Source organism: Ambystoma mexicanum, chromosome 3q (assembly GCF_040938575.1).
Source record: "Ambystoma mexicanum isolate Mex_15411 chromosome 3q, UKY_AmexF1_1, whole genome shotgun sequence".
Taxonomy (NCBI): Eukaryota; Metazoa; Chordata; class Amphibia; order Caudata; family Ambystomatidae; genus Ambystoma; species Ambystoma mexicanum.
In genome coordinates this window covers 457090135-457115242 of record NC_090926.1, presented here as the reverse complement: position 1 = coordinate 457115242, position 25108 = coordinate 457090135, and the positions used below count along the sequence as shown (strand labels likewise).

The 25108-nt window shown below is 46.5% G+C and overlaps 2 protein-coding genes across 2 annotated transcripts in view; both read left to right on the top strand.

Moving 5' to 3' along the window:
- Positions 1-25108, top strand: part of LOC138582670 (protocadherin alpha-C2-like) — a 935357-nt gene that overhangs the window by 173433 nt on the left and 736816 nt on the right. The gene's annotated exons all lie outside the window — the stretch shown is intronic.
- Positions 22196-25108, top strand: part of LOC138582541 (protocadherin gamma-A4-like) — a 30589-nt gene continuing 27676 nt past the window's right edge. The window contains exon 1 of the mRNA XM_069653912.1: positions 22196-24726. Within this exon, the coding sequence (XP_069510013.1) occupies positions 22348-24726 (2379 nt within the window). The 5' untranslated portion in view covers positions 22196-22347. The remainder of the gene's footprint in view (positions 24727-25108) is intronic.

The following is a 25108-nucleotide window of genomic DNA, read 5'->3' as shown; positions in this document are numbered from 1 at the left end:
CTGAAAGGGTCCTTCCATGCAATATCCTGTCTGGAAGGGTCCTTCCATGCGATACACTGTCTCGAAGGGTCCTTCAGTGTGATACACTATCTGTAAGTGTCCTTCAGTGCTATACACTATCTGGAAGGCTCCTTCAGTACTGTACATATCTGGGGTGGGCCCTTCAATGTGATACACTATCTGAAGGGTCCTTCACTGCTATAGACTTACTGGAAATGTCCTTCACTTCTATCTACTATCTGGAAGGATCCTTCAGTGCGATACACTATCTGGAAGGGTCCTTTCATGTGATGCACTTTGTGGAAGTGTGCTTCACTGCTCTACACTATCTGGAAGGGTCATTCAGTACCAAACACTCGCTGTAAGGGTCCTTCAGTGTGGTACACTATTTGAAAAGCTCCTTCAGTGCTATACACTATTCAGAAATGTCCATCAGACCTATACACTATCTGGAAGGGTCCTTCAGTTCGACACACTGTCTGGAAGGGTCCTTCCGTGTGATTCACTGTCTGAAAGGGTCATTCAGTGTGATACACTATCTGTAAGTGTCCCAGGTTTTTCTGTCCCCCAGGGCTCCAACCTTTATCCCTGGCTCTTTAACACCTAACTTGCTCCACTTGCACACCGCATTTCCACCTTCTCCCAAAACTTCCAGTGTTATGCAGATGACACACAACTCTTCTTCAAACTTCCTTCTGACCCTCTCCTTACTTCCTCCATCATTCCTGACTTCCCATCTGCCATCCAATCCTAGTGTACTTTCAATGATCTCTACCTCAACACCAGCAAGACAGAGATCCTTCCTATTGGGACTCCTGTTCCCTCTTTATTCCCTTCACTCTGGCCATCTTCAATGGGCTCTCCCCCTTCTACTTCATCTGAAGCCAGAAACCTTGGAGTCATCTTCGACTCCTCTCTTTCCTTCCTCCCTTACATTCAGGACCCTGCAAGAAGGCCCACTTTCAACCACCTCAAAGGAATTCTTCCTTTCCTCACTTTCCCCCAGAAGCTCAATGTCTCTAGAGCTCTGGTCCTCTCTCGGATAGACTACTGCAATAGCCTTTTCCTTAATCTAACCTCTTCTTCTGTAAGACCCCTCCAGCTAATCCAGAATAGAGCTGCAAGACTTATCCTTGGCCTCAAGCCGAGGGAACGCACCTCTCCAGCCTTAAAAACTCTCTGCTGTCTCCCAGTTGCTGCAAGGATCAAATTCAAATCCCTCTGCATCAATCATAAGGCCTGTCAGGGGCCGCGGACCACGGTATCTACAACTTGCTCTCACTAACTACTCTACATCTGAATCTTTACATTTCTCCAGCACCAATTCTGTGTATGTCAAGTGCTTTGCTAAACAGCGAGCTGGTGGCCCATCTCTTTCCTAAGCTGGCTCCCTCATATGGAACAGCCTCCCCCTTCCTCTTCCTCTTGAGCTGGATCTCCTCAAATTCCGGAAGCTCCTCAAGACTTTCCTTTTCACCTCCTCCTTCTCTCCCTCCTCCTCTCTGCTAAACCCCACAGTTGATGAGATTGGTGACCAGGGCCCTTATGTGTCCACCTGGGTACTGGCCTACCAAACCCAATCACCTTCATACTCTGCCCACTCCCAGCACTTGCCTTGGCATTCACTGGCCTATGCCACCACAGGCCTTCACTTACTTATCTATTATTTATTGGCAGTTGACCACTCTCACCTAGGCACTTACAGCTGCTCACTCCCTAGCACTTCCCACTTGGTACACCTTGCACTTATCCCCCCTACCCCCACTCCCTGATCTCTTCTCTCTCTCTCTCTCTCTCTCTCTCTCTCTCGCTGCACTTGCACATTCTCAATGCTCACAAGGCCTAGTAGGGCCACCTCTATCTTTCATTGTTATATTTTTTCTTCCCTTGTTCTCCCCTGTTATCATGTGGGTGCATTGAAACACAATTTACTTGATGTATAAGCACCTTACAAAGTCACAAAAATAAATACACTATTTGGAAGGGTCCTTCAGTGCTATACACTATCTGGAAGGGCCCTTCAGTGGTGTGATACACTTTCTGGATGGGTCCTTCAGTGATTATCACTATCTGGAAGGGTCTTTCATTGTGATGCACAATGTGGAAAGGTCCTTCAGTGTGATACACTATCTGGAAGGGTCCTTCAGTGTGATACACAATCTGGATGGGTTCTTCAGTGTGATACACTACCTGGAAGGGCCATTCAGTGTGATACACTATCTGGAAGGGCCATTCGGTGTGATACACAATCTGGATGGGTTCTTCGGTGTGATGCACTATCTGGAAGGGTCCTTCAGTGTGATACACAATCTGGATGGGATCTTCGGTGTGATGCACTATCTGGAAGGGCCATTCAGTGTGATACCCAATCTGGATGGGTTCTTCGGTGTGATGCACTATCTGGAAGGGCCATTCAGTGTGATACACAATCTGGATGGGTTCTTCGGACAACCTGGATGGGTTCTTCGGTGTGATGCACTATCTGGAAGGGCATTCAGTGTGATACACAATCTGGATGGGTTCTTCGGTGTGATACACAATCTGGATGGGTTCTTTGGTGTGATGCACTATCTGGAAGGGCCATTGAGTGTGATACACTATCTGGAAGGGTCCTTCAGTGTGATACACAATCTGGATGGGTTCTTAGGTGTGATGCACTATCTGGAAGGGCCATTCAGTGTGAGTTTTTGGTGACTCACTTCTTGTGTGGCCTCCTGTGGAAAGTCTCTATCTCTGTCATTTTAGATAATACGAAATGGTATCAGTGCATGTATGTTCCTTCCACAAAACACAAACACCAGATGACGGTTCTCACTTGTTCACTTATTCTCTCTCACTGATACTCACTCTTGATCTCCCTCACTCGCCCACTCGTGGAATTACTCACCCACTCACACACCTTCGCACACTCACTTTTACTCGTATTCACCCACTCCCTTATGCACTCACTAAAATGATCAGCCATTCCTTCACTCAGTCTGTCACTAACTGGATCACTCTCATCCACTCACTTGTTCATGCAATTGCTGACTTATTGACAGCTTCACTCACTCGCCGACTCTCTCACTGCCGCCTTCGCTCATTCACCTACACTTACCCCTCGACTTACTCCTCCATATTCCATGTCAGTCACCCATTTACTTGATCACTCACCCAACTGATTACTCAATCGTTTTGCCACTGTTCAACTTTAAGACTTGCTCACTCACCCCACTCACTTTCAAACATTCACTCATTGTATAGCTCCTAAAAACAGAGTTGAAGGAGAGCCGATTATTTGTTTTTTTGGACAAAATGTGAAACAATTATTTTTAAAGCTCCGTTTTTGGACATATTGGTAGAGGTGGAAAGAGGGTAATTATCGATATTATCGATCAGGCGACCAGGCGCTCCGCGAGGTTTGTTTGCCCACGCACAGAAGGATGCAGCTGAAAGGCTGGTGCAAACAATGCGGTGAATTCCCTTGAAAGTATCTTGCGTCAAGCCTGCCTTTCTAAAGAGATGCATTGTATGGTCTGGATAAAGCTGCTAATCCCTTTCACCTCAAAGCTCTCTGCTGAAAATATCTCTTTCTATGGAAACAGTGAGCTCTCTGCAGAGTTACAGGCATTTCATTGCTAGCCCTGGTTATCAAGAATACTTTAACGTTCTACCTTCTCACAGTTTGTACAGATCTTTTTGTAGGCAGGGTCCTCACCCTGTGGATCACTAGTTTTGGTCAACCTCCCATCCTCCATAACTGTGGGCACCGGCTAATGGTAGCTTTAATCTAAAACACTTGGCAAGCTACAGGCTTCCTGTCCCTGCTGTAAAACCAGACTATCATGACTGCTGGCGGTAGTCCTCCAGGGCGCCAGGCACCCGCGCCATTGTGCCAGATGTAGGTCTCATGTGTAGGCTGCACAGAGGGCGTAATCGAACACATGTTATGTGTAAGCCCGCGAAACATGGTTGCCTGGATTCGATTTCCTGCAACATGGCACGATGCCTCAGATGTACCGTCAAGGACCAAGGCCCTCGGGCTATGTCGAGCAGGTGAAGGCCAGGCGTCCTTGCTTGCCTGTCTGTCTCATGCGGAGCGGGCATCGCCACGGACAATGCCCAAGAGACGATGCTCAGCGACTCCTTCATGTCTTTCAATGGCAATGGTTTAAATGGTTGTAACCAAATGCCTTATTACGCTTCCACGTCACTGTTCTATGATTGAATATGTCTTCATGGTTTGCATAGCATCATAACTTGATTGTAATGATTTTCGTTTTGTGACGTGCTGCATTCCAGGGATAAGTTATTTAGCTAAAGCTTATAATGGCAAAGCATCATGAAACCAAACACACGATTGAACGATTTCATAATGCAAGGAATAAGACCAATCATGAGTATCCAAGGGGTGTCAGGTGCAGACGTCAGCGTGCGTTACCCAGAAAGAGTGCTTCACACCGGGCACGCTGCAGAGTAATAGTTTAGCAATGGCAATGATGCGGCTATTTAATGAGTATATTAGCATTGCTGACCACACCGTTAGGGGAATAACTCCTTTTAATTCATTGTGAGGAAAGTGATCTGTCCCGGGGAAAGTGAGGTCTGAGACCAGAGAAAATGGCCAGTCAGCAACGACCATTGACCGCAAATCCCGTCAATAATGCGAATGGTAAATAGTGTGTGCGTTTTACTGGCAATCCGTGTGATCTTCAGCATTCAAGTGACCACTGAAACGTTGCACAGGTGGTCGCCACTACTGACGCCAGGTGTGAAGCAACAGATCGCCGTTTTATTGCAATCTTTAGTAGTGTGCAATGTCATGTGTGTGGGTCATGAATGACAGTGTTTATTTCTTCCAATTGCAATACCACTACAAACACTGCATCTAACGAAATGACATGTATTCAATGTCCTTCATAAAGCTGCTAACCATTTCAGTGTAATCTTTCATTTGGAAAGACTTAGGAGAAAGTGTTTTTTTTCCTTCAATGTATATATCCGAGCACAGGTAAGAACTCCGCGTCTAAAACCAGTCACACACGTGTTACATTGCTGAGTGACGAAGAAATGTAAAGGGGAAATAACTGAATGTCAAATAAAGTAAACATTGTCAACAGAGCACGCAGCCCGCCCACTGTTTTGCTTCTAGCGTTGCATCTCTGAGAACAGCAGTGACATACCATGTAGTTATGGACTGCCATTCCTCAAAGATGATTGGCTAGGGCACCTTGCATTGTCTTCATCTATGTGGTAATATGCAATGCGCCATGCCAATGTATAACCCGAGGCAAGCAGCTATGAAAGACTGTTGACTGTGATTCTCTTCAGATATGGAAAAGACTTGTAATGCAAGAGTTATAATTTTACTCACACCAATAACGCTCTCCATCTCGTTGGAGACCGCCTGTATTACCATCCCCACCTCCAACCGTTCTGCACAGAAACGTTGCAAGAGGAAGGCTTTCCTTTTTAAACTTTTGCACTGAAAGCTGGTCTCAAAACGGACCCAGGTGCCTGAAGCTGATTAATCAAGATTCAAGGCAGAAGCTGCACCTGGGGAGGCCTGCCAGATGGACCACACCCCTGCAAAGAAATAGATGGTTTTGCTAGTTACTGCAGTGCCAGCCTACCCTCACAAATCGGATTACACCGCTTGATCTTAGTATACACTTGATCTTAGTATAGTAAAAAGAGACGGTAAAGAGAGAGTAGAGAACGAGTTACATTTGAGGATTTGCAAACTCTAGGCTAGGGCCTTCAACACGGATCCAGAGCACACTGGACTGCGGGCATAAGCACGCGCACTGGGTGCCCTGTATATTGAATCCTGCATTCCGTCATCACCCCTAAACATCAGACGGCGCCTGGCCCCCTGTGCACAGCAGCGAGAGCCTGCTTCATCCTAAGAGGCCTGCAAGGGTTTGTGTCTGTGATGGCCCCCTGTGCACAGCAGAGAGAGCCTGCATCCTCCTAAGAGGCCTGCAAGGGTCTGTGAATGTGATGGCCCCTTGTGCACAGCAGAGAGAGTTTGCCACCTCCTAAGAGGCCTGCAAGGGACTGTGAATGTGATGGCCCCCTGTGCACAGCAGAGGGAGTCTGCCACCTCCTAAGAGGCCTGCAAGGCTCTGTGTCTGTGATTGCCCCCTGTGCACAGCACAGAGAGTTTGCCACCTCCTAAGAGGCCTGCAAGGGTCTGTGAATGTGATGGCCCCCTGTGCACAGCAGCGAGAGCCTGCATCCTCCTAAGAGACCTGCAAGGGTCTGTGCCTGTGATGGCCCACTGTGCACAGCAGAGAGAGGTTTCCACCTCCTAAGAGGTCTGCAAGGGTCTGTGTCTGTGATGGCCCCCTGTGCACAGCAGAGAGAGTTTGCCACCTCCTAAGAGGCCTGCAAGGGTCTGTGTCTGTGATGGCCCCCTGTGTGCTCTTAATAAAGTGATGGACTTCTGTCCGTCTATTTCCTAAACCCCTCAGTCTGCTTGCCATGGAGTCCCTCCATCTTCGCGGTCCACCAGATGTACAATACGCATGCACACCGCGTGTACACTACTCACAGTATGAGCTAAACGTCACTATTTTCTTCCAGCAATACATCTAAAAAAAAGTCACACATTTTAAAACTATGCTTCCTTGGGCATGCGCTACTCAAATAGTTTGAGTTTTGCTACATTCTTTTAATCTACACAGATTATTCATCCGTCCCCATGATTTTACATTGCCAGCGGATATTGGCGTGAAGCAATGTGCGATTATTTGCAGACATTGGGCTTTTCTGCGCATGTGCAGCAATCTCATTGTGGTCATAGTCCCATGCAGTTGTCACTCCCACATGTCATCTTTATATCTATTTGTTTTCATACTGAAAGCCAACAAAGGCAGTTCCATGCTTATGACATGATCTAATAATGTGACACCAATATTGTCGTAAATCTCCCCCGTCTCACCTGTGATCGGGATCTCCCTTGTTCGGCCGCAGGACTCTTCCTGTGGATGGTTCGGGTCTTGAATAGGCTCGCCCGAGCCTCGTCAGGTTGCAGGACGCGTTCAGAGTTCCGGGAAGTTCGTGGTTCCAGGGTATCCAGGATAGCGATGAACGAGTAAGTAGGGGGGGAAATCCAGGAACAGGTTAAAAGGCAAGGAAGGAAGTAAGAAGATCAAAGGAAACCAATGTAGAGAGTAAACACACGTCGGGTCACTACCGAAGATAGCGTTGAGATGCGCGGACCCGCAGGGGCGTGACCAATTTATAGTACGTGCCACTACGTGAAGGCTAGTGCGTAGCACGGAGCTTGGTACGGCCATGTTGGGAGGAACAAGGAGTACAAGCCCTTTGTGACAATGACCATGAGGTCCAGAAGGGGTAATTTTGCCGGGTCATGACAGCATGCCCCCTCCGAAGACTGGTTCCTCCAGGCTTGCCTGGGTGAATAAGATGGAATCTTCTGAGCAAACGAGGGGTCTTTAAATTAGAAACTGGTTCCCATGTTCTCTCGCTAGGGGGGTAGCCTTTCCACTCGACCAGATATTGTAGTCGACCCCTCCTATACTTTAATCACATATCCTGGACACCTCATATGCCAACTGGTCGTCCACAACAACAGGTGTGGGTTTGAAGGGTTTTCGAGTAGAACTAACGTAGGGTTTCAACAGGGAAGTATGGAAGACTGGATGTATCTTCTTCCAGGAATCCGGGAGCTTAAGTCGGAAGGAGACAGGATTGATGATCTCCTTTATAGAAAATGGACCATAATAACGAGGAGCTAATTTGTTTGGTCGTAGATGTCGAGGTAACATTTTCGAGGCTAACCAGACTTGATTGCCAACTGAATAGGAAGGTGATGGTCTTCTCTTAGAGTCCGCATATCTTTTAGTTCGAGTCTGGGCCTGTTCTAACTGATCCTTGGCCTCTCTTTGTAAGTCAATCAGCGTCTGAATCCAAGAGTCAAGGGTAGGTACCAGAGTAGATTCTGGAAGAACTGATGGTAAAACAGACGGGTGATAACCTTGACTGCAATAGAAAGGGCTGATCTTGAGAGCTGAATGATCTGAGTTATTGTAGGAGAATTCGGCTAAAGGTATAAGGAGAGACCAATCGTCTAGAACCTTGGTGGCAAAACAATCAAGATATTGTTCCAGGGTTTGATTTACTCGTTCCAGTGCCCCATTGGTTTGTGGATGATAGCCTGAAGAAAGGGCACGTTGGATTCCTAGAACACGACAGAGATGTTTCCAGAATTGTGAAATATACTGAGGTCCCCGATCCGAAATAATCTTGGAAGGAAGGCCATGAAGACGAAAAATATGTTCCAGGAAAGTTCCAGCAAGTTCTGAGGAAGATGGTAGTTTATACAATGGTGTAAAATGAGCTAGATGAGTGAACAAGTCAATGGTTACCATGATGGTTGTATATCCTCGGGAAGTTGGTAATTCAACAATGAAGTCAGTGGCAATAACTTCCCAGGGTCTGGTTGGCAACGTAGGTTGTAGAAGCAGACCCGTCGGCCTCTGATTATCGTATTTGTTCTGACTACAAATAGCACAGGTCTTGATGTATTGAACTACACTGGGCTTCATCCCTGGCCACCAGAACTGTCTTTGTATACGACGGAAAGTGTTGGTTACTCCTCGATGGCCGGAGTGAAGAGTATCATGGCATAGATTCATTACCTTCTGTTGAAGTTTTATTGTCGGAATGACCACTGAATTGTTCTTGAATAAATATCCTTCCTTGATTGTTAGATGCCAGGGATTTTTCTTCGATATGTCCTTCCAGAGTTCAGATAATTGAGTCTGTACTCTGATGTCTTCCAGGAGATTGATCGCTTGAGCTACAAAGATTGTGGGTGGAAACATTTTAGGATAGATCTTATCCTCCAAGGGAACGTAGTCGGGACGCCGAGAAAGGGCATCGGCAATCAAGTTTTGTGATCCAGGAACATGTGAAATTTGAAAGTGATATTGAGCAAAGAAGTAGGCCCATCGAACTTGTCTACTGTTCCTGCACTCCATGGATTGTAGGACCTGAAGATTTCGATGATCAGTACGGACTTGAACTGGATATTTAGCACACAGGAGAAGATGTCTCCATTCAGTGAAGGCATGACGAATAGCCAATAACTCCTTCTCCAGAACTGAGTAGTGAGTCTCGCTGGTGGTCAGGGTCCATGGGAGATAAGCAATGGGATGTTCCAACTTATCATTGGATTCTTGTTTTACAACTGCTCCTATGGCGTAATTGGAGGCATCAGTTTCCACTAGAAAAGGACGATTTATGTCAGGTTGGGCCAGGATGGGGGCCTGAGTGAATTCTTCTTTCAAGCGTTGGAATGCCTTGTCTTGTGGTATAGACCAGTTAAATGGAACGTCTTTCTTCAGGAGATTAGCAATGGGTTGAACAATTTCGGAAAAGGTGGGAATGAATTTCCGGTAGAAGTTGGCAAGCCCCAGGAAGGATTGTATTTGCTTAACAGATGTTGGGGCGGCCCAAGCCAGTATGGCCTTCACCTTTGAAGGGTCCATACTAATTCCTTCTGAACTAAGGACAAATCCCATATAGTGAACTGATGTAACATGAAACAAACATTTTTCTGGTTTGGCTAAGAGTTGATTTTCACGGAGACGTTGAAGTACTGCTTTTACATGTTCTTCATGTTTCAAGGAGTCCTTGGAGAAGATCAATATGTCATCCAAGTAGACGATAACATTGAGAAATAACATGTCAGAGAACACCCTATCCATAAAATGCTGGAAGACTGCGGGAGCATTAGTCAGACCAAAGGGCATGACTAGGTATTCAAAGTGACCAAAGGGTGTTCTAAAGGCTGTTTTCCATTCGTCTCCTTCCCGGATACGGATCAAATGGTAAGCACCTCTGAGATCCAGTTTCGTGAATATCACTGCACCTCTCACAGCTTCAAGGATATCCGAGATCAGGGGTAGGGGGTATCTGTCTTTCCGGGTGTATTGATTTAGGCCCCGATAGTCAAGGCAAGGTCTAAGCTCTTTGGTATCCTTTTTTGGAACGAAGAACAATGAAGCACCAGCTGGTGATTTTGAAGGTCTTATGGTGCCGTTCTCAAGATTAGTGTCTAGGTATTCCCGGAGGGCTCTCTTTTCTGGTTCTGAAAGGATAAACATCCTGCCAAAGGGAATCACTGCTGAGGGTTCAGTATCTATGGCACAGTCTTCGGGTCTGTGTGGAGGTAAGGCTTGAACAATGGCAGTAGAGAATACATCAGCATACCCTTGATAAATCTCTGGAACTTGTACAATATTGGAAACCATGAGTGGTGTCTCTGGACACCTTGGTAGACTTATAGGAGCTGTGACTGAGGTATCCAGGTTTAAACAATGGTTCATACAGAACTCCGAGCCCAGGAATAAGGATCCGGCGTCCAGTTCATATATGGATTGTGCCTTTGTAACCAGGGCATGCCCAGAACCAAGGGGTAATGGGCTGATTTTATAATGTCAAACACAATTCTTTCTTGATGATGATTTATGGAAAGATGGATCTCCCTTGTTTGCAGACTTATGGGTCCTGAGGAAAGAGGTCTTCCGTCAATTGCTTCCACTGGCTGTGAAAAACTTCTTGCTTCATATGGAATGTTATGACTTCTGACACAATCTTGATCAATGAAGACTCCCATTGCTCCGCAATCCACCAAGGCCAGTATGGGGTAGACCTTGTCCTCGGATGGCGATAAAAAGGCCTGTAATATCACCAATTTGTTTTGTCCAGGAGAGTACAAGGATGGAATTGATGTGGAGCAAACATCGCTCTCCCGAAACCTTGCTCCATTTAGGATCGGGAGCTGGCGTTTCCCAGGCGTCGGGGAGGAGCCAGAGGACACTCTTTAACTAGATGTTTATCTGAGGCACAATACATACATAAGCCTGTGTGTATCCTTCTTAACCTTTCCTGCGGGGAAATTGGTCCACGAAAGGCTCCAAGTTGCATGGGTTCAGAATCAGTGCTCGGAATCTTGCTAGATTCTGTCCTTGTAGTATTCTCTGGGGAGTTTCTTTGAATTGAGACTTTATTCTTTTTCTTTTCGGCCTTTCTTTCTTGGATTCTGAAGTCTATTTGCATAGACAAGTCCAGGAGGGCCTGGAATGAACTAGGACGTGCCACCCTGGCTAACTCGTCCTTAATCTCCTCATTTAGACCTCTGCGAAACAAGGTAAAACTGGCTTCCAGGGGCCAGTCCGCCTCTTTGGCTAGCTGTTTGAATCTGGTAACATAGGTCAACATGTCTTGGGATCCTTGTTGGAAGTCAAGTAACTTCTCTTGAGCACCGTGGACCAGCTCTGGTTGTTCGAACATGGTCTTGAGTTCCGCGATGAACCCTTCATAATCATCGAGGAGAGCATCCCCTAAATTGAGTAAAGGAGTGGCCCATGTAAGGGCATTACCGGAAAGATGCGATATTATGAAGCCCACCTTAGCCCTTGGAGTTGAGAAATAGTAGGGCTTGAAGGTAAAATGTACCAAACAAGAATCCAGGAATCCACGTAAGGTCTTTGTTGAACCGTCGTATTTATCAACCACTCCTCCAAATAATACGCTGTCCTTGTTAGCGGAGTCACGTGACAAGACAAGCTGTCTTAGCGGCGCATACTCGGCTTTTAAATTCTGCATCTCTGTGGAAAGTTCTTGCATTCCGCGCATCAGGTCCTGAATAGCATTCTCCATGGTAGAATCCGTATTGATCGTTTTGCGTCTCAAACTGTCGTAAATCTCCCCCCGTCTCACCTGTGATCGGGATCTCCCTTGTTCTGCCGCAGGACTCTTCCTGTGGATGGTTCGGGTCTTGAATAGGCTCGCCCGAGCCTCGTCAGGTTGCAGGACGCGTTCAGAGTTCCGGGAAGTTCGTGGTTCCAGGGTATCCAGGATAGCGATGAACGAGTAAGTAGGGGGGGAAATCCAGGAACAGGTTAAAAGTCAAGGAAGGAAGTAAGAGGATCAAAGGAAACCAATGTAGAGAGTAAACACACGTCGGGTCACTACCGAAGATAGCGTTGAGATGCGCGGACCCGCAGGGGCGTGACCAATTTATAGTACGTGCCACGACGTGAAGGCTAGTGCGTAGCACGGAGCTTGGCACGGCCATGTTGGGAGGAACAAGGAGTACAAGTCCTTCGTGACAATGACCATGAGATCCAGAAGGGGCAATCTCGCTGGGTCATGACAAATATGTGCCCGCCGCCACACCCTAGTGTACCCTGCCATAATGCAACAAGGGCAGTGATAGAACTGCTTGCTGCTTCTATTGGTGTCGCTCATTCTGAGCACCGGCCTGTAGCGGCATCCTTAGGATCAGGTGCTAAGTAAGTTTTTCCTCATCAGTCTGTTCTTATAACAATAACATTGTTACGATATGATAGGTTATTTATAATGCGCGTAATACCCAGAGGTCTCAAAGTGCGGACCCGGGGATCGAACCTGTGGTGCTCGTGTCGTCTCTCTGATCTATCCTCGGGAGGATAAGCTCAATAAAAATAGCTCCAACATTTCCACTTGAACTATCAGTAGAGGTTAAAATCCCAGGAAGGGCAGCCATTCAAGTGAGACATGTGCAAACATTTGCCATCAAAGGAAGGGGGAAGCTTAGGTTTTTCTGCCATTAAAACAAGATTGAATGTTGATGAGTCCATCGTACGCTGTGCAAGTATTGCCAAGTACAGGTTTGCCGAGCCCCCATGAGGAGCAGAATGTCATTGTCTTGCACAATGTCCCTTTCCACCATAGTATATGGGAATGTGCAGCTCTGTGGGACTCCACGTGGCCCACTGCACACCCGTGTTCACGTCTGGTCTCCCAAACACACTGACCCATCCACAAAATATGAAGGCCATGTGTCTGCTTCTATCCAACAGAGGAAAGAGTTGTTTCGGCTGCACAGCGATCTAGGTTCCGGAACCCTGTGTTGCAAAGTGGAAGAGGCAAGGGAGTGTTCACATCTGTTTATTACGATGCACCGATATTTGTTTCCATAGATGTGACCCCCTCTAGCTGGGACACTGCCATATTAACACTCCCCAGCCCTCAACTGAACACATGCCCAACACCTACAGCTTGACATCATCCGAATTACAGCATCCATTGAATCAAAGAAGGGAAGGAAAAGATGTAACTGAATACACCCCTCACAAGCTAGGGAGCTCACAGTTGAACTACGAAGAGACGTGATGTAAGCATTTTAGCATGCAACACACCCATTGGTCAGAAATGGGATTGAGCGTTCATTATAAAGTTGCCTTCTTCAATAGTGTTCCACAGATGCTGACTGAACTCTCCGATGAACACTGGGGCAAGAACATTTGGAGAAGCGCACACAGTGGTGACTGGAAGGTTCCCCACAAAATGGTAAATAGCAGCCAAAAGAAAAGACGTGGCTGTACTTTTATAAGTAAAGCAATGAGCATAACATGCCAAATACCAAGGCAAGTTGCCATGCGGCACACATCTCTGTTTATGGCTTGGTGAAACGTGCCCGCAACCTGGGGGAGCTGATATGGGATGTTGTGTCCTGCCGTCACATCTGTCTATTTACAGGTGTTTATTTTAGACCCCTCTGCAGTTACTGTCGCTTGGAAAAGCTTTTGCAGCGCCTCGAGTCGTGCATTAAAACACCAACGAAGGCCCTCTCTCAAAAGACTGGCATTGGCTTAAAGATGTATTGACCTGTTTCATTTGTATTCGATTCTTAAAAACCTTATGCTTGAGTTCTGAGCTGGAATTTTACTTGGAATTAACGCTAGCCCAGTGTTGGTGAGAATGTGTGAGTGGACAATTCAGCGCTGAAGTGCGCGGCTGCTCCTTGAATGAGTGGACACTTCAGCACTGAAGTGCGCAGCTGCTCCTTGAATGAGTGGACACTTCAGCACTGAAGTGCACAGCTGCTCCTTGAATGAGTGGACAGTTCAGCACTGAAGTGCGCGGCTGCTCCTTGAATGAATGGACACTAGCGCTGAAGTGCGCGGCTGCTCCTTGAATGAGTGGACACTTCAGCACTGAAGTGCGCAGCTGCTCCTTGAATGAGTGGACACTTCAGCACTGAAGTGCACAGCTGCTCCTTGAATGAGTGGACAGTTCAGCACTGAAGTGCGCGGCTGCTCCTTGAATGAGTGGACACTTCAGCGCTGAAGTGCGCGGCTGCTCCTTGAATGAGTGGACACTTCAGCGCTGAAGTGCGTGGCTGCTCCTTGAATGAGTGGACACTTCAGCGCTGAAGTGCGCGGCTGCTCCTTGAATGAATGGACACTAGCGCTGAAGTGCGCGGCTGCTCCTTGAATGAGTGGACACGGCTGCTCCTTGAATGAGTGGACACTTCAGCGCTGAAGTGCGCAGCTGCTCCTTGAATGAGTGGACACTTCAGCGCTGAAGTGCCAGCTGCTCCTTGAATGAGTGGACACTTCAGCGCTGAAGTGCGCGGCTGCTCCTTGAATGAGTGGACACTTCAGCGCTGAAGTGCGCGGCTGCTCCTTGAATGAGTGGACACTTCAGCGCTGAAGTGCGCGGCTGCTCCTTGAATGAGTGGAAACTTCAGCGCTGAAGTGCGCGGCTGCTCCTTGAATGAATGGACACTTCAGCGCTGAAGTGCGCAGCTGCGCCAGCTGCTCCTTGAATGAGTGGACACTTCAGCGTTGAAGTGCGCGGCTGCTCCTTGAATGAGTGGACACTTCAGCGCTGAAGTGCGCGGCTGCTCCTTGAATGAGTGGACACTTCAGCGCTGAAGTGCGCGGCTGCTCCTTGAATGAGTGGACACTTCAGCGCTGAAGTGCGCGGCTGCTCCTTGAATGAGTGGACACTTCAGCGCTGAAGTGCGCAGCTGCTTCTTGAATGAGTGGACACTTCAGCGCTGAAGTGCGCAGCTGCTCCTTGAATGAGTGGACACTTCAGCGCTGAAGTGCGCAGCTGCTCCTTGAATGAATGGACACTTCAGCGCTGAAGTGCGCAGCTGCTCCTTGAATGAGTGGACACTTCAGCGCTGAAGTGCGCAGCTGCTCCTTGAATGAGTGGACACTTCAGCGCTGAAGGTCTGGTCTCCTGGGACCCTCTAATAATTTGAAAGTACATACTCATCCCACAATGGAGGTGAGTGGCCGCACTTTTACTAGGTGGGCTGTGCCCTCCGCTCTGTAAGAATGTTAAGCTTGTACTGCGTTCCCTCAATATTCCTTCCCCCTTGTGTGTTTGGTTACATTCAAGCTCTGCAATTGCAGTGGTTGCGTCATTGTTATGATTCACTGGTAGAGCTGCATTTGTGCTAATGGCGAATGCACCAGTTCAGAAAATCAATCTGTGACTAGACATTTGAATGTGCCCCTGCCACATTGCTGCCCGCCACTGCAAGAACGTACATCCATGCTGGCTGTGCCAATAATACTATGAGTCCCATCTAAGAACACACGCAGGTCTATTCTTGTGCCATAATGCCAGTAATGACCCGTTTAGAAAACATTGCTATGCACTGACTGTGCCAGTATACCAGTGTACGCACACTCAGCCTCATGTATGCCGCGTCCATATTTGGCCCAAATGTATACACATTTCTTTCTGCTTGATATCGCTGATGGAATTTCCCAACCACTCTGCCCACCACCCGCCAATCACCATCCCTCGGGTTCACACACACATTCACACTCCATACCCCACACTATTCACACACATGCAGAGACATTCACAAGCACAAAAATACACCCATTCACCCACGCACACATGCACACTTGCACACACTCACACACACACACACAAGCACACACATGCAAAACAGATTGGCTCGAATAACTCCCTGTATGCAGTCACACATACATAGACACATACACAAAGTTTGTTTTATTATTGGCCAACCTGCTGCAACTTCTACTACCCTGATGATGCCCCTTGAATGCATTGCTCTGCACTGTGCCCATGCACTGTCAAGAAGGTGGGGGAGGGGTAAACCACCCCTGTCCCTGGAGGCTGGTTCCTTTTACACACCCCTGGCAGGCCAGAAGAGCCTGGGTGCACAGGAGTTCTCATTTACCCTGAAGGCCTGTCGCCCTGCATCCCCAGTGAGCAAAGCAAGGCTTGCACAGAGCCTCCCCTCCGCCTAGCCATGTATGGCCCACTGGACCTAAGGCTCAATTGTCTGACTTCAGAAGTGTAAGGAGGGTTCTATGTTCATTCTTTGCCCGTTTTGTGTTTTGCTACAATTTTCGCCGGAAAATAATTGCCAAAAAAAAGCATTGTTTTTATTATTTTATTTGGGGTGGTCCCCCAATCGCCCTCTCCTATAACTAACCCATATGCACCGCCCCACCCCACCCTACCCCTTATATGCCCTCCCCAACCACCTCTATTTTTCGATGATTTTTTCGACATTGTCAGCAAAAAGTGCTGCAGAAAAAAAAACGGGGGATGAATGAAGGTCGTACCGTAAGCAATGGGGTCCGCCCTCTGGTTCACACTTGGAAATGTTAGGCTTGGCCCATTGTCAGAGGCAAGAGCATAAGCTTGTGACTCTGAACATCAATCACACCAGCCCAGCCTTTTAGCTCACATAACCTTTTTTTTTCAAGTTGAACAGATGTTTTTCTAAAGAAAAAATAGAAACGTTCAATTACATTTTAAAATGTCTCGATACTTTGGCATTTCTGCACACTTACAGAATTTTACTGAAATGTACCAAATGAATACAAATCATAAGAGCGGGTTAGCATTCATAGAACAGAGGACACACAAATGCCCCATTTGAGAGTTTTGCAGAACCAATGTAAGAGGCAGTCTGAGGTGCCTTTCAGTACAGAAGTAATTCCAGCTGTACAGTAAACTGTCTATTAATGTGTTTCTCAATTGTCTGTGCAAACTATTGTTATGGCTTCCTGTTATGAGATATAGCGTCACATGCGTGTCAAATACACCATGGGAACACTCAAAGAAAGACACAGGAAGATAAAACTATATAAATTAAAAGTGTTCTTATCATCTTGTAGAGGAGCAGCTGAATGCCTCTGCAGGAAGTCCCGCCCCTATTTTGCCTATATGTTGGAAACCGGAAAATTGCGACATGTGCAACGGCAGTAATGGTGCCTATCCCACGAAGAGCCTTTGAGACAAGATATCCACTGAGAAAACCCTATGTGATGGATCCTGAAGAGATGACGGTCTCCTGAGGGAGATCCCAGAAGAAATGTGAAGATGTGAAAAGGAGAGGCTGGTGATGTCACAAGAAATGAGTGTGACGCACTGAGAAGGATGACCAAAGTAGAGAAGGCATAGACCTTATAGAATCTGATGGCCAAGTAAGGAATTGAGAAATACAGATTGCACGTGTGAAGAAGCACTGCAGAAAATGCAAGACATTTTATAACTTTACAGATGCCATACCGCAAGTAGACAAAGCAATCGTAAAGGCTGGCTATACATAGTGAGTAGAATGCAGGTGGTGCCGCCATTATATTGAATCAGGCTATTCGATGTCACAATTTTAGTAAGCTCAAACCCACGGAGAAAGAAGGATGGATAGCTATGTGTGTGTCGGAGTGAAGAAATAAGATGAAGCTTGAAGATGGACCAAATGAAGGCTGTTTGGCCTGGTGTCAAAGGCTGAGGCAGCCAAAACTGGTTATCAGTCCTTGAAGAACAGTGAATGTGAGACGCAGAGGCATGACTTGTTAAGTTGCAAAGAGAGAACACCATGAGTGTCAAGTTTCTTTATTCAAGAAAATTAAATGCTATAAAATGGCCAGATTCACGGTCTCCTGTCATGTGAGTCCAGGATGTAAATATAAGTAGACATGCAACCTAAACCTTGATAAGAACATGCTCACACTCCATTATATTCTCAGAGAAGAGAAGCTACTACAAGTCCAAGTTCAAAGACAATCTGAATGGCAGAAGGAATGAGTGATGAGAGATGGTGGGCTAATTGGGTGGGGGGTGCTGTCAAGTCCACCCACCAGCACCTGGGGTACAAGCTTATGTGCTGCTAGTGAATCGAATGTTCCAGAAGGGTACACACGTGCCAACCAATTGTAGAAGGCCATGCAACAAAGGGCCTTATAGTTTGAGAGCCAATAATATGCTGTGCACTTAATAATTGTTGAAGATGACTTGCTCTAGGGGAGGGCATACATTTTCCACCTGACTGTAGAGACCCAATCACAATCCAATCCCTTATAGAAAGTATACTTAGATATTCCACTTGAACGAACCATAAACCAACGTAGGTTTTATTAGTTTGCCACGTAATATGACGTCATGTATGACGAATTTCTGTTATATAAGAATGCTTTTTATGAAATGTTTGAGACTATGCTGTGCGCCATCTGTAGTAGCTCCCTGTTTTAGATAATTGAGAATAAAACAGAGAGATTCTCCCAACTTCCTGAGTCAGTCTTATTATTGGGTGTAAGAGTTATTCTCTGTCCCCTCCATTTTACGATGTGTTGCCTCAATTAAAAGGACCATAAGGGTTCAACCTCTTAACTTTTCACTCCAGTTTCAACCACATTAGTGCCTTGTTGCCAAAAAGAGTGAAATATATTTTCAGTGGACATTTAATGATTCAGCTCCCCACTGGCTGCCTTTCTTTGTTCTGGGCAGAGGTGAAAAAACCTATCCCCTGATCAGGGCTGGCCCGAGGCATGGGCAGTGTATGATATCACCCCGGGCCCTGTGTTCTTGGGGACCCCACAGCCAACAGCTGCAGAGAGTAAATGATACAATGTGAATTGCTGTAAACAGGGGCATCATATCTGATTCCAAGCACAGGGCTACCATCTCAGCGAGGCATGCTTTCAGCTCCCACGCCCTCTTCTAGAGGCAATTACTCTGCCACCTCCACAGCAGCCCATTGGACCCCATGGGGCCTCACAGTCAAGCTCTTTATTTTAGCAGAGCTTTTAAAGTGGAAGTAATGGTCGATTTAAGAACCATTGTTTTGGACAAGGTGTTAAAAAGGGGGATTTTATTTTGAAAGAACACACAAAAAATGTTTGCTGCTCAAATCTGTCTTCTTTGAAGACAATTAAAATAGGTTAACCCAAAGTGGTAAACTATCTCTCGCTCGTTTTCATGTGTATGATTTTTATTGTGCCAAATAGGTTTATTTCTTTGTAGAATGTCACATTTCAGTCGCAACATATGAAGCAAGCCATTGGCAAACCATGTAAAACACTCAGGTTACGTTTTCACGTTATCTTGTGTTATGAATCTTTTAGTCTTGAAAGAAATCCTACAAGCCATTTTTTATAATATTGCTGAATTGCATTCTGGTATTTGTAGGTTTCCAGATGGGGGAAATAATGCAACAGTTGTACTCTTTCTGTTTAACATTTCTAAATAAATCCCTATGCTTTCCGGTGTACTTTGATGATGTGTGTACTTTTCAAGTCCTCTTCATAAAAAAAGAGCGTTGTTGAAAGACAAACTTTGGACTGGGGAGGGGAAGGATCAGAGGGCAAACTGGTTGTGATGATTTACCAGGTTGACCAATGAAGAGACTGAAGAGGTTGTTCTCCCTGCTACTTTGCTGATTTTCAGGGTACAAATTTAATGTAGATGTGGGATGACAGAACCCCCCAATTTTTTCACAGTGTGGACGCCATTCCCCCTGCGTGTTTTTGAGGCCGGAATGCAAAAAAAGCATGTTTGCTCAAATGTTCATCCACCCGTATTTGAACCCAGGTCCCCAAATTCTCTGGGCACACTTTTACCCACAAGAGCACATGAAAGTGTATTCAAAGCACATTTCTTGTATTGGTAGTTTGCTTTTAATTGAATATTTCAATATAGATTTTTGGGTTCAAAAGGGGCCCACCTTTTATACTTTTCCCTCAGCGCTATAGTAAAATCACCGGTGGTTATATTTTGGTCAATTATGATAGATTGTTTGAAAGACAACGCTCATTTGTATTGTGAATTTTATTCTTCTAGGGAAGGCATTTGAATTAAATCTGCCTGTTTCATTTTTAGATACGTTCCGTCCTTGTGCGTATGTTATGTACCACCCCACTTTTATCTGGACTACAGCCCTATTGATAACATTTGAAGAACTGCAGAGTTACTTATTCTGACTGGTTTAATACATTCCCAGTAAATATGTTTTGCTTGGATACCTTATATTAGCAGTTAAAATGCATACACTGATCGTGAGTTTATTTGTATCCCATGGATGTGAAATACCAATTTTGTTTCATAATTTTCTGCGATTCAAATAAGGGGGCCCACACATATTTTTTTCCACCCAGGGCTCCAGAAATCCTAGGGATGTCCCTGGCCATGATAATCCACCATTACTCCGGCCCTCCCTCCCATAATAATAATAATAATAATAATAATAATAATAATAATTTAGCATTTATATAGCGCTACGAACCCACAGGTATCTGAGTGCTGCTTATTACCCACGGTGTGTGGTGCTCATTTATCGACCCTGGAAAGATGAAAGGCTGAATTTGGCCCTGCCGGGATTCGAACCTGCGTCAGCAGGCTCTGCACAGATGTCAAAGCAAGTGCTCTTCATTCTTTTATCTCCTCCTCATAGTCTGCGCACTCACGGGTGCCACAGACTGCTTTACCCAGAAATAGGGAAGGTGAAATGTCCCCGCTCAAGCCCCAGCACATCTTAAGACTGCCACCAGACTTGAAGAAGCAGAAGAAAACTTTCCAACTTGAGGATCCACCACTGCAGTAATCCACCCTGATGATGAAGAGGGCGAAGAAGAGGCCACAGCAGCCTGATGATGAAGGGGATGAAGAAGCACTGTGCCTCTTCGCTGCAGAAAACACCCAGGGGTGTAGGATTTCCAAAAATTAAGTGAAGAAAAAGAACTGGGCTAAACAGGCCCAGCCATTTTAGCCCTTCTCCTTGCTTTCATTCGACATAGGAGGCCCAAATTTGTAGAAAAATCCAAAAAACGTGCATGGGCGTGCAGGTTTGACTGCCTGCAAGCAGTATGTCCAAAGATTAGACCTGGATCACCTTCACCATCCAAACCGGAGCTTGGTGAAGTTCCACGGCCCTGCTGACAAAATGGCCGCCAGCCGTGTGTGCGATCCGCAGCCACAGCATGAAACGAAATGTCCGTGCATTCCATTTCAGGGAGAAACATTTTCGGAATTCTTTCACCGCCGGGCCCGGGCATCTGCATCCCACCTTCATCGCCACTGTTGTGGGTGCGTCCTGGCCCCCATACGGTCCCGTAAGTCCCCACCCTGTAAGGAGTACACACAACACACGTCCTTATAGTTCGGGCTTCCCGGTCGCTCTGCCGCGGCCGGGAACACCCCGTTTATTTATACAGCACGCGGCCGGCGTGCAAAGGTCACGCCGCCGGGTGCACATCCGTCACGGGGCAGCGCCACACTCCTCGGAACCCTATTCTGGGGAGAGAGCCGGCGCAAGCCTGCCCGATGCGAACATAAAATGCTCCCCCCATCATCGCAGTCACCGGTTTTAATGAATGGGCGGGCAGAGACTCGAGCAGAACAGGAAGGGTAGAGCCGTGTGCTGCTGCTAACACACGTGACTTGATCCTTTGCCCAGACATCGGAGTCTGTGCTCCCCTACTCACTGTCTGCGCTCCACTGCCAGGACTATCGCTCCGCAGCCCCTTAGGAGTGCCTCCCATGGGCCTTGTAGATTGCTGAATGGCAAGACCTCCAAAAGGCTGCCTATGTTGACATCATTACAGTAAGATGGACGCAAATGCTTCCGAGAGCTCCTGTTATCTAACGAGTCTGTGACCCCTCCCAGGGCAACATATAAACCGTACATACAAAATAAACCGCACCTTTTTTCATGTATGGAAGTCATTTGCATATCAACCTTTCTTATGCAACAGATGTTGTTTTTTATAGAGCTTCAAATGGTTTAAAGACCGTGAACAAAAAGCTGCATGTCCACGACAAACGAGAATGAAGTCGGGGCCTTAGAACACAGCTGCATGTGTAATTGTCCATATGTATTTATGGTTCAATATCAAAACGCCAGAGATGTATGCTGGCTCGTATCAATTTGATTTGATAGTACTGATTGGTGGCATAAATCGGTACTCGAGACCTTACAATTAACGAATGAAATTGGTAGATGCAGTTAGATGAGTGTGGCTTGTATATAATAAATAACCACGGTGTTTTTATGGCACACGGTGGCGCTGCTGTGCCGCAAATGTTCAATATGCTGCATCTTTCAGACGCCTCGCCCAGCTGCAGAGCGAGCGTCTCCCGGGAAACAACGGGAGTGAAAGGCATCTGCGAGCTTGGTTGCGGGTCTTCCGCTGGAGATGCATCCCACCTGAACCCCCGCCACCCCCCCAGGAGCTGTGTAGACGCGTCTTCATTCCGAGGAACGGCGGCTTTAGATCCTGCAAACTCATGCCGTGTCCCAGCAGCAGCCGCCGGGGGGCGTGGCGGCTGCTCTGCCTGCTCTGCTGCTCCTTCTTCGATGCCGCTCGGGGGCAGATCAGATACTCGGTGCTGGAGGAGCTGGACCGCGGCAGCTTTGTGGGAAATATCGCCAAGGATTTGGGCATCGACGTCATCCGCTTGAATTCCCGGGGACTGAAGATAATGTCGAGATCCCGGAGGCAGCATTTCCAGGTAAACATGAACAGCGGCGTTTTACTGACGAGCGAAAAGATTGACAGGGAGGAGCTGTGTGCAGAGAGCCCGTCCTGCAAACTGAACTTGGAATTAGTGATTGACAGCCCCCTGGAAATGCACCGCCTGGAGGTAGAGGTGCTGGACGTCAACGACCACGCACCACATTTCCCTGAAAATGAAGTGACGCTGGATGTCGCCGAGTCGGCAATTCCCGGAAGCAGATTTCCAATTGCAAATGCCATTGATCTGGATATTGGAATTAATGGCGTCCAAAGTTACATATTAAGCCCTATGGACTTTTTTAACCTTACGAGCGGAAGCAATTCTGATGAATCGACTTTAGAATTGACTCTAACAAAGGCTTTAGATCGAGAAGTTCAGGACGTTCATATGCTATTTTTGTCCGCTATTGATGGTGGGAACCCCAAGCGATCTGGCTCGACCAACATCACAGTTAAAGTCATTGATACGAATGATAACGCGCCTGCGTTTGACCGCGCAGTCTATAGTGTTAAGTTGCCAGAGAATGTCCCATTCGGGACCTCGGTGCTACAGCTGAGTGCCACAGACCTGGATGAGGGTCTGAATGGTGAAGTGCGCTATTTCTTCGATAAACGTGTTCCCATGAGCACACAGAACACCTTCAAGCTCGAAGAGACCACAGGTGTGATATCAGTGCAGGGAAGTATCGATTTCGAACATAGCCAAGTGTATAAGTTTTCAGTAGAAGCCCTGGATCAAGGACCTTACCCTGTTGCCGGACGGTGCCAGGTTTCTGTTGAAATAATTGATGAGAATGACAACGCTCCGGAAATAACAGTGACCACCGTATCCGGGTCTGTTCCCGAGGACGCCAAACCAGGAACTGTGATTGCCCTGATGATTGTGTCAGATAAGGATTCAGGTGATAATGGACGGGTCGTGTGCAGTGTGCCCTCGACTCTTCCATTTGCGCTCCAGAACCCATACAATAACCATTACTCCCTGCTACTGAAAGATCCACTGGATCGTGAATCTACAGAGGAACATATCATCATGATCACCGCTGTGGACCGAGGATCTCCTCCTCTCACCACCTCTACAACAATAAAAGTGCAAGTTTCAGACACAAATGACAACAGTCCGAAATTCACCCAACCAGCCTACACCATGTATGTGACGGAAAACAATGTCCCAGGGACACACGTGTCCACAATATCCGCCACAGACCTCGATACAAAAGAAAACGGATACCTGACCTACTCCATCTCAGCGAATACAACTCTTGATGGTTTTATATCCATAAACTCAGAGAACGGTAAACTCTACGCCTTGAAGTCTTTTGATTATGAAGAAATACAACATTTGGAATTCCTAGTTCACTGTAAAGATGCAGGTGTCCCACCGCTCAGCAGCAGTGTGCCTGTGCAGCTGTTCATCCAAGACCAGAACGATAACGCACCCGCCATTTTACTTCCACCCCCTCAAATGGGTTCCACCAGCGTTGGAGCCATCCCACGGTCAGCAGAAGCAGGATATCTGGTGTCAAAAATAAGAGCCTTTGATGCGGACAGTGGGTACAATGCGTGGCTCGCTTATGACATTATTCAGTCCAGGAAGGACTCGCTTTTTAAAGTTGGACTTTCCACGGGGGAGGTAAGAACTTCTCGGTCTATCAGAGACCAAGATGGAAGCCACCATCGGCTGCTTATTCAAGTGAAGGATCACGGAGAACCAGCGCTATCCAGTAGCGTCACTCTGAGCATCACCATCACTGAGAACGACAAGGAAATACACAACGAATACTTCAAACATCCCGAAAGCGACGTCACGATTTCTAATGTGAATCTCTATTTGGTGATCTCAATTGCATTTATCTCTTTCATATTTTTGGTAACAATCATCATCTTTATTGCTCTGAAAATCTACAAAACAAGTTCCAGCACGGCCGGATGCGACCAGGCTCTGTGTGATAATAACCGCGGGAGCTGGTATTATACTCAGAGCAACAGTTACAAGGTTTACCTGGGCAAAGCAAGCAAGGACATCCTACTGTTCAACAGCCAGTGCCCACCACAGCCAGGAGACAGCATCAACAAGAGGCTTACACTGACCACAGAAACGCCGGCTCAGCAGAGCGTCGATGACCTTTTAATGATAGGCGATAATAAGGTAAGTTCATGTTGGTCATATATCTTTTCTCAGTTCAAGACTGTTTAATATTGGCATTGATTCAGTAATCAGTTGAAGTGATTGAAGAAAGTTAGAATGACTTGGCAGTAAACTGTTTACATAACTCCCCTTTCCATGTATTATTATTATTATTATTATTATTATTAGTCATAATAATCATCAGTAGTTTATAAAGCTCTTGCCATCAAAGTTTTGCAAATGCATATTATATTAAATGTTTATTATAGACAGATTTATGCATCTAAATAAAGTATCTAGCCATTCATTTAAAGCCTTACTTTTGTTGCCACCAGTCCCAAAGTATGCTAGTTCGTTTTAGGTGGTAATGACTTAAAATCACATTGCAACACATTATAGTGTT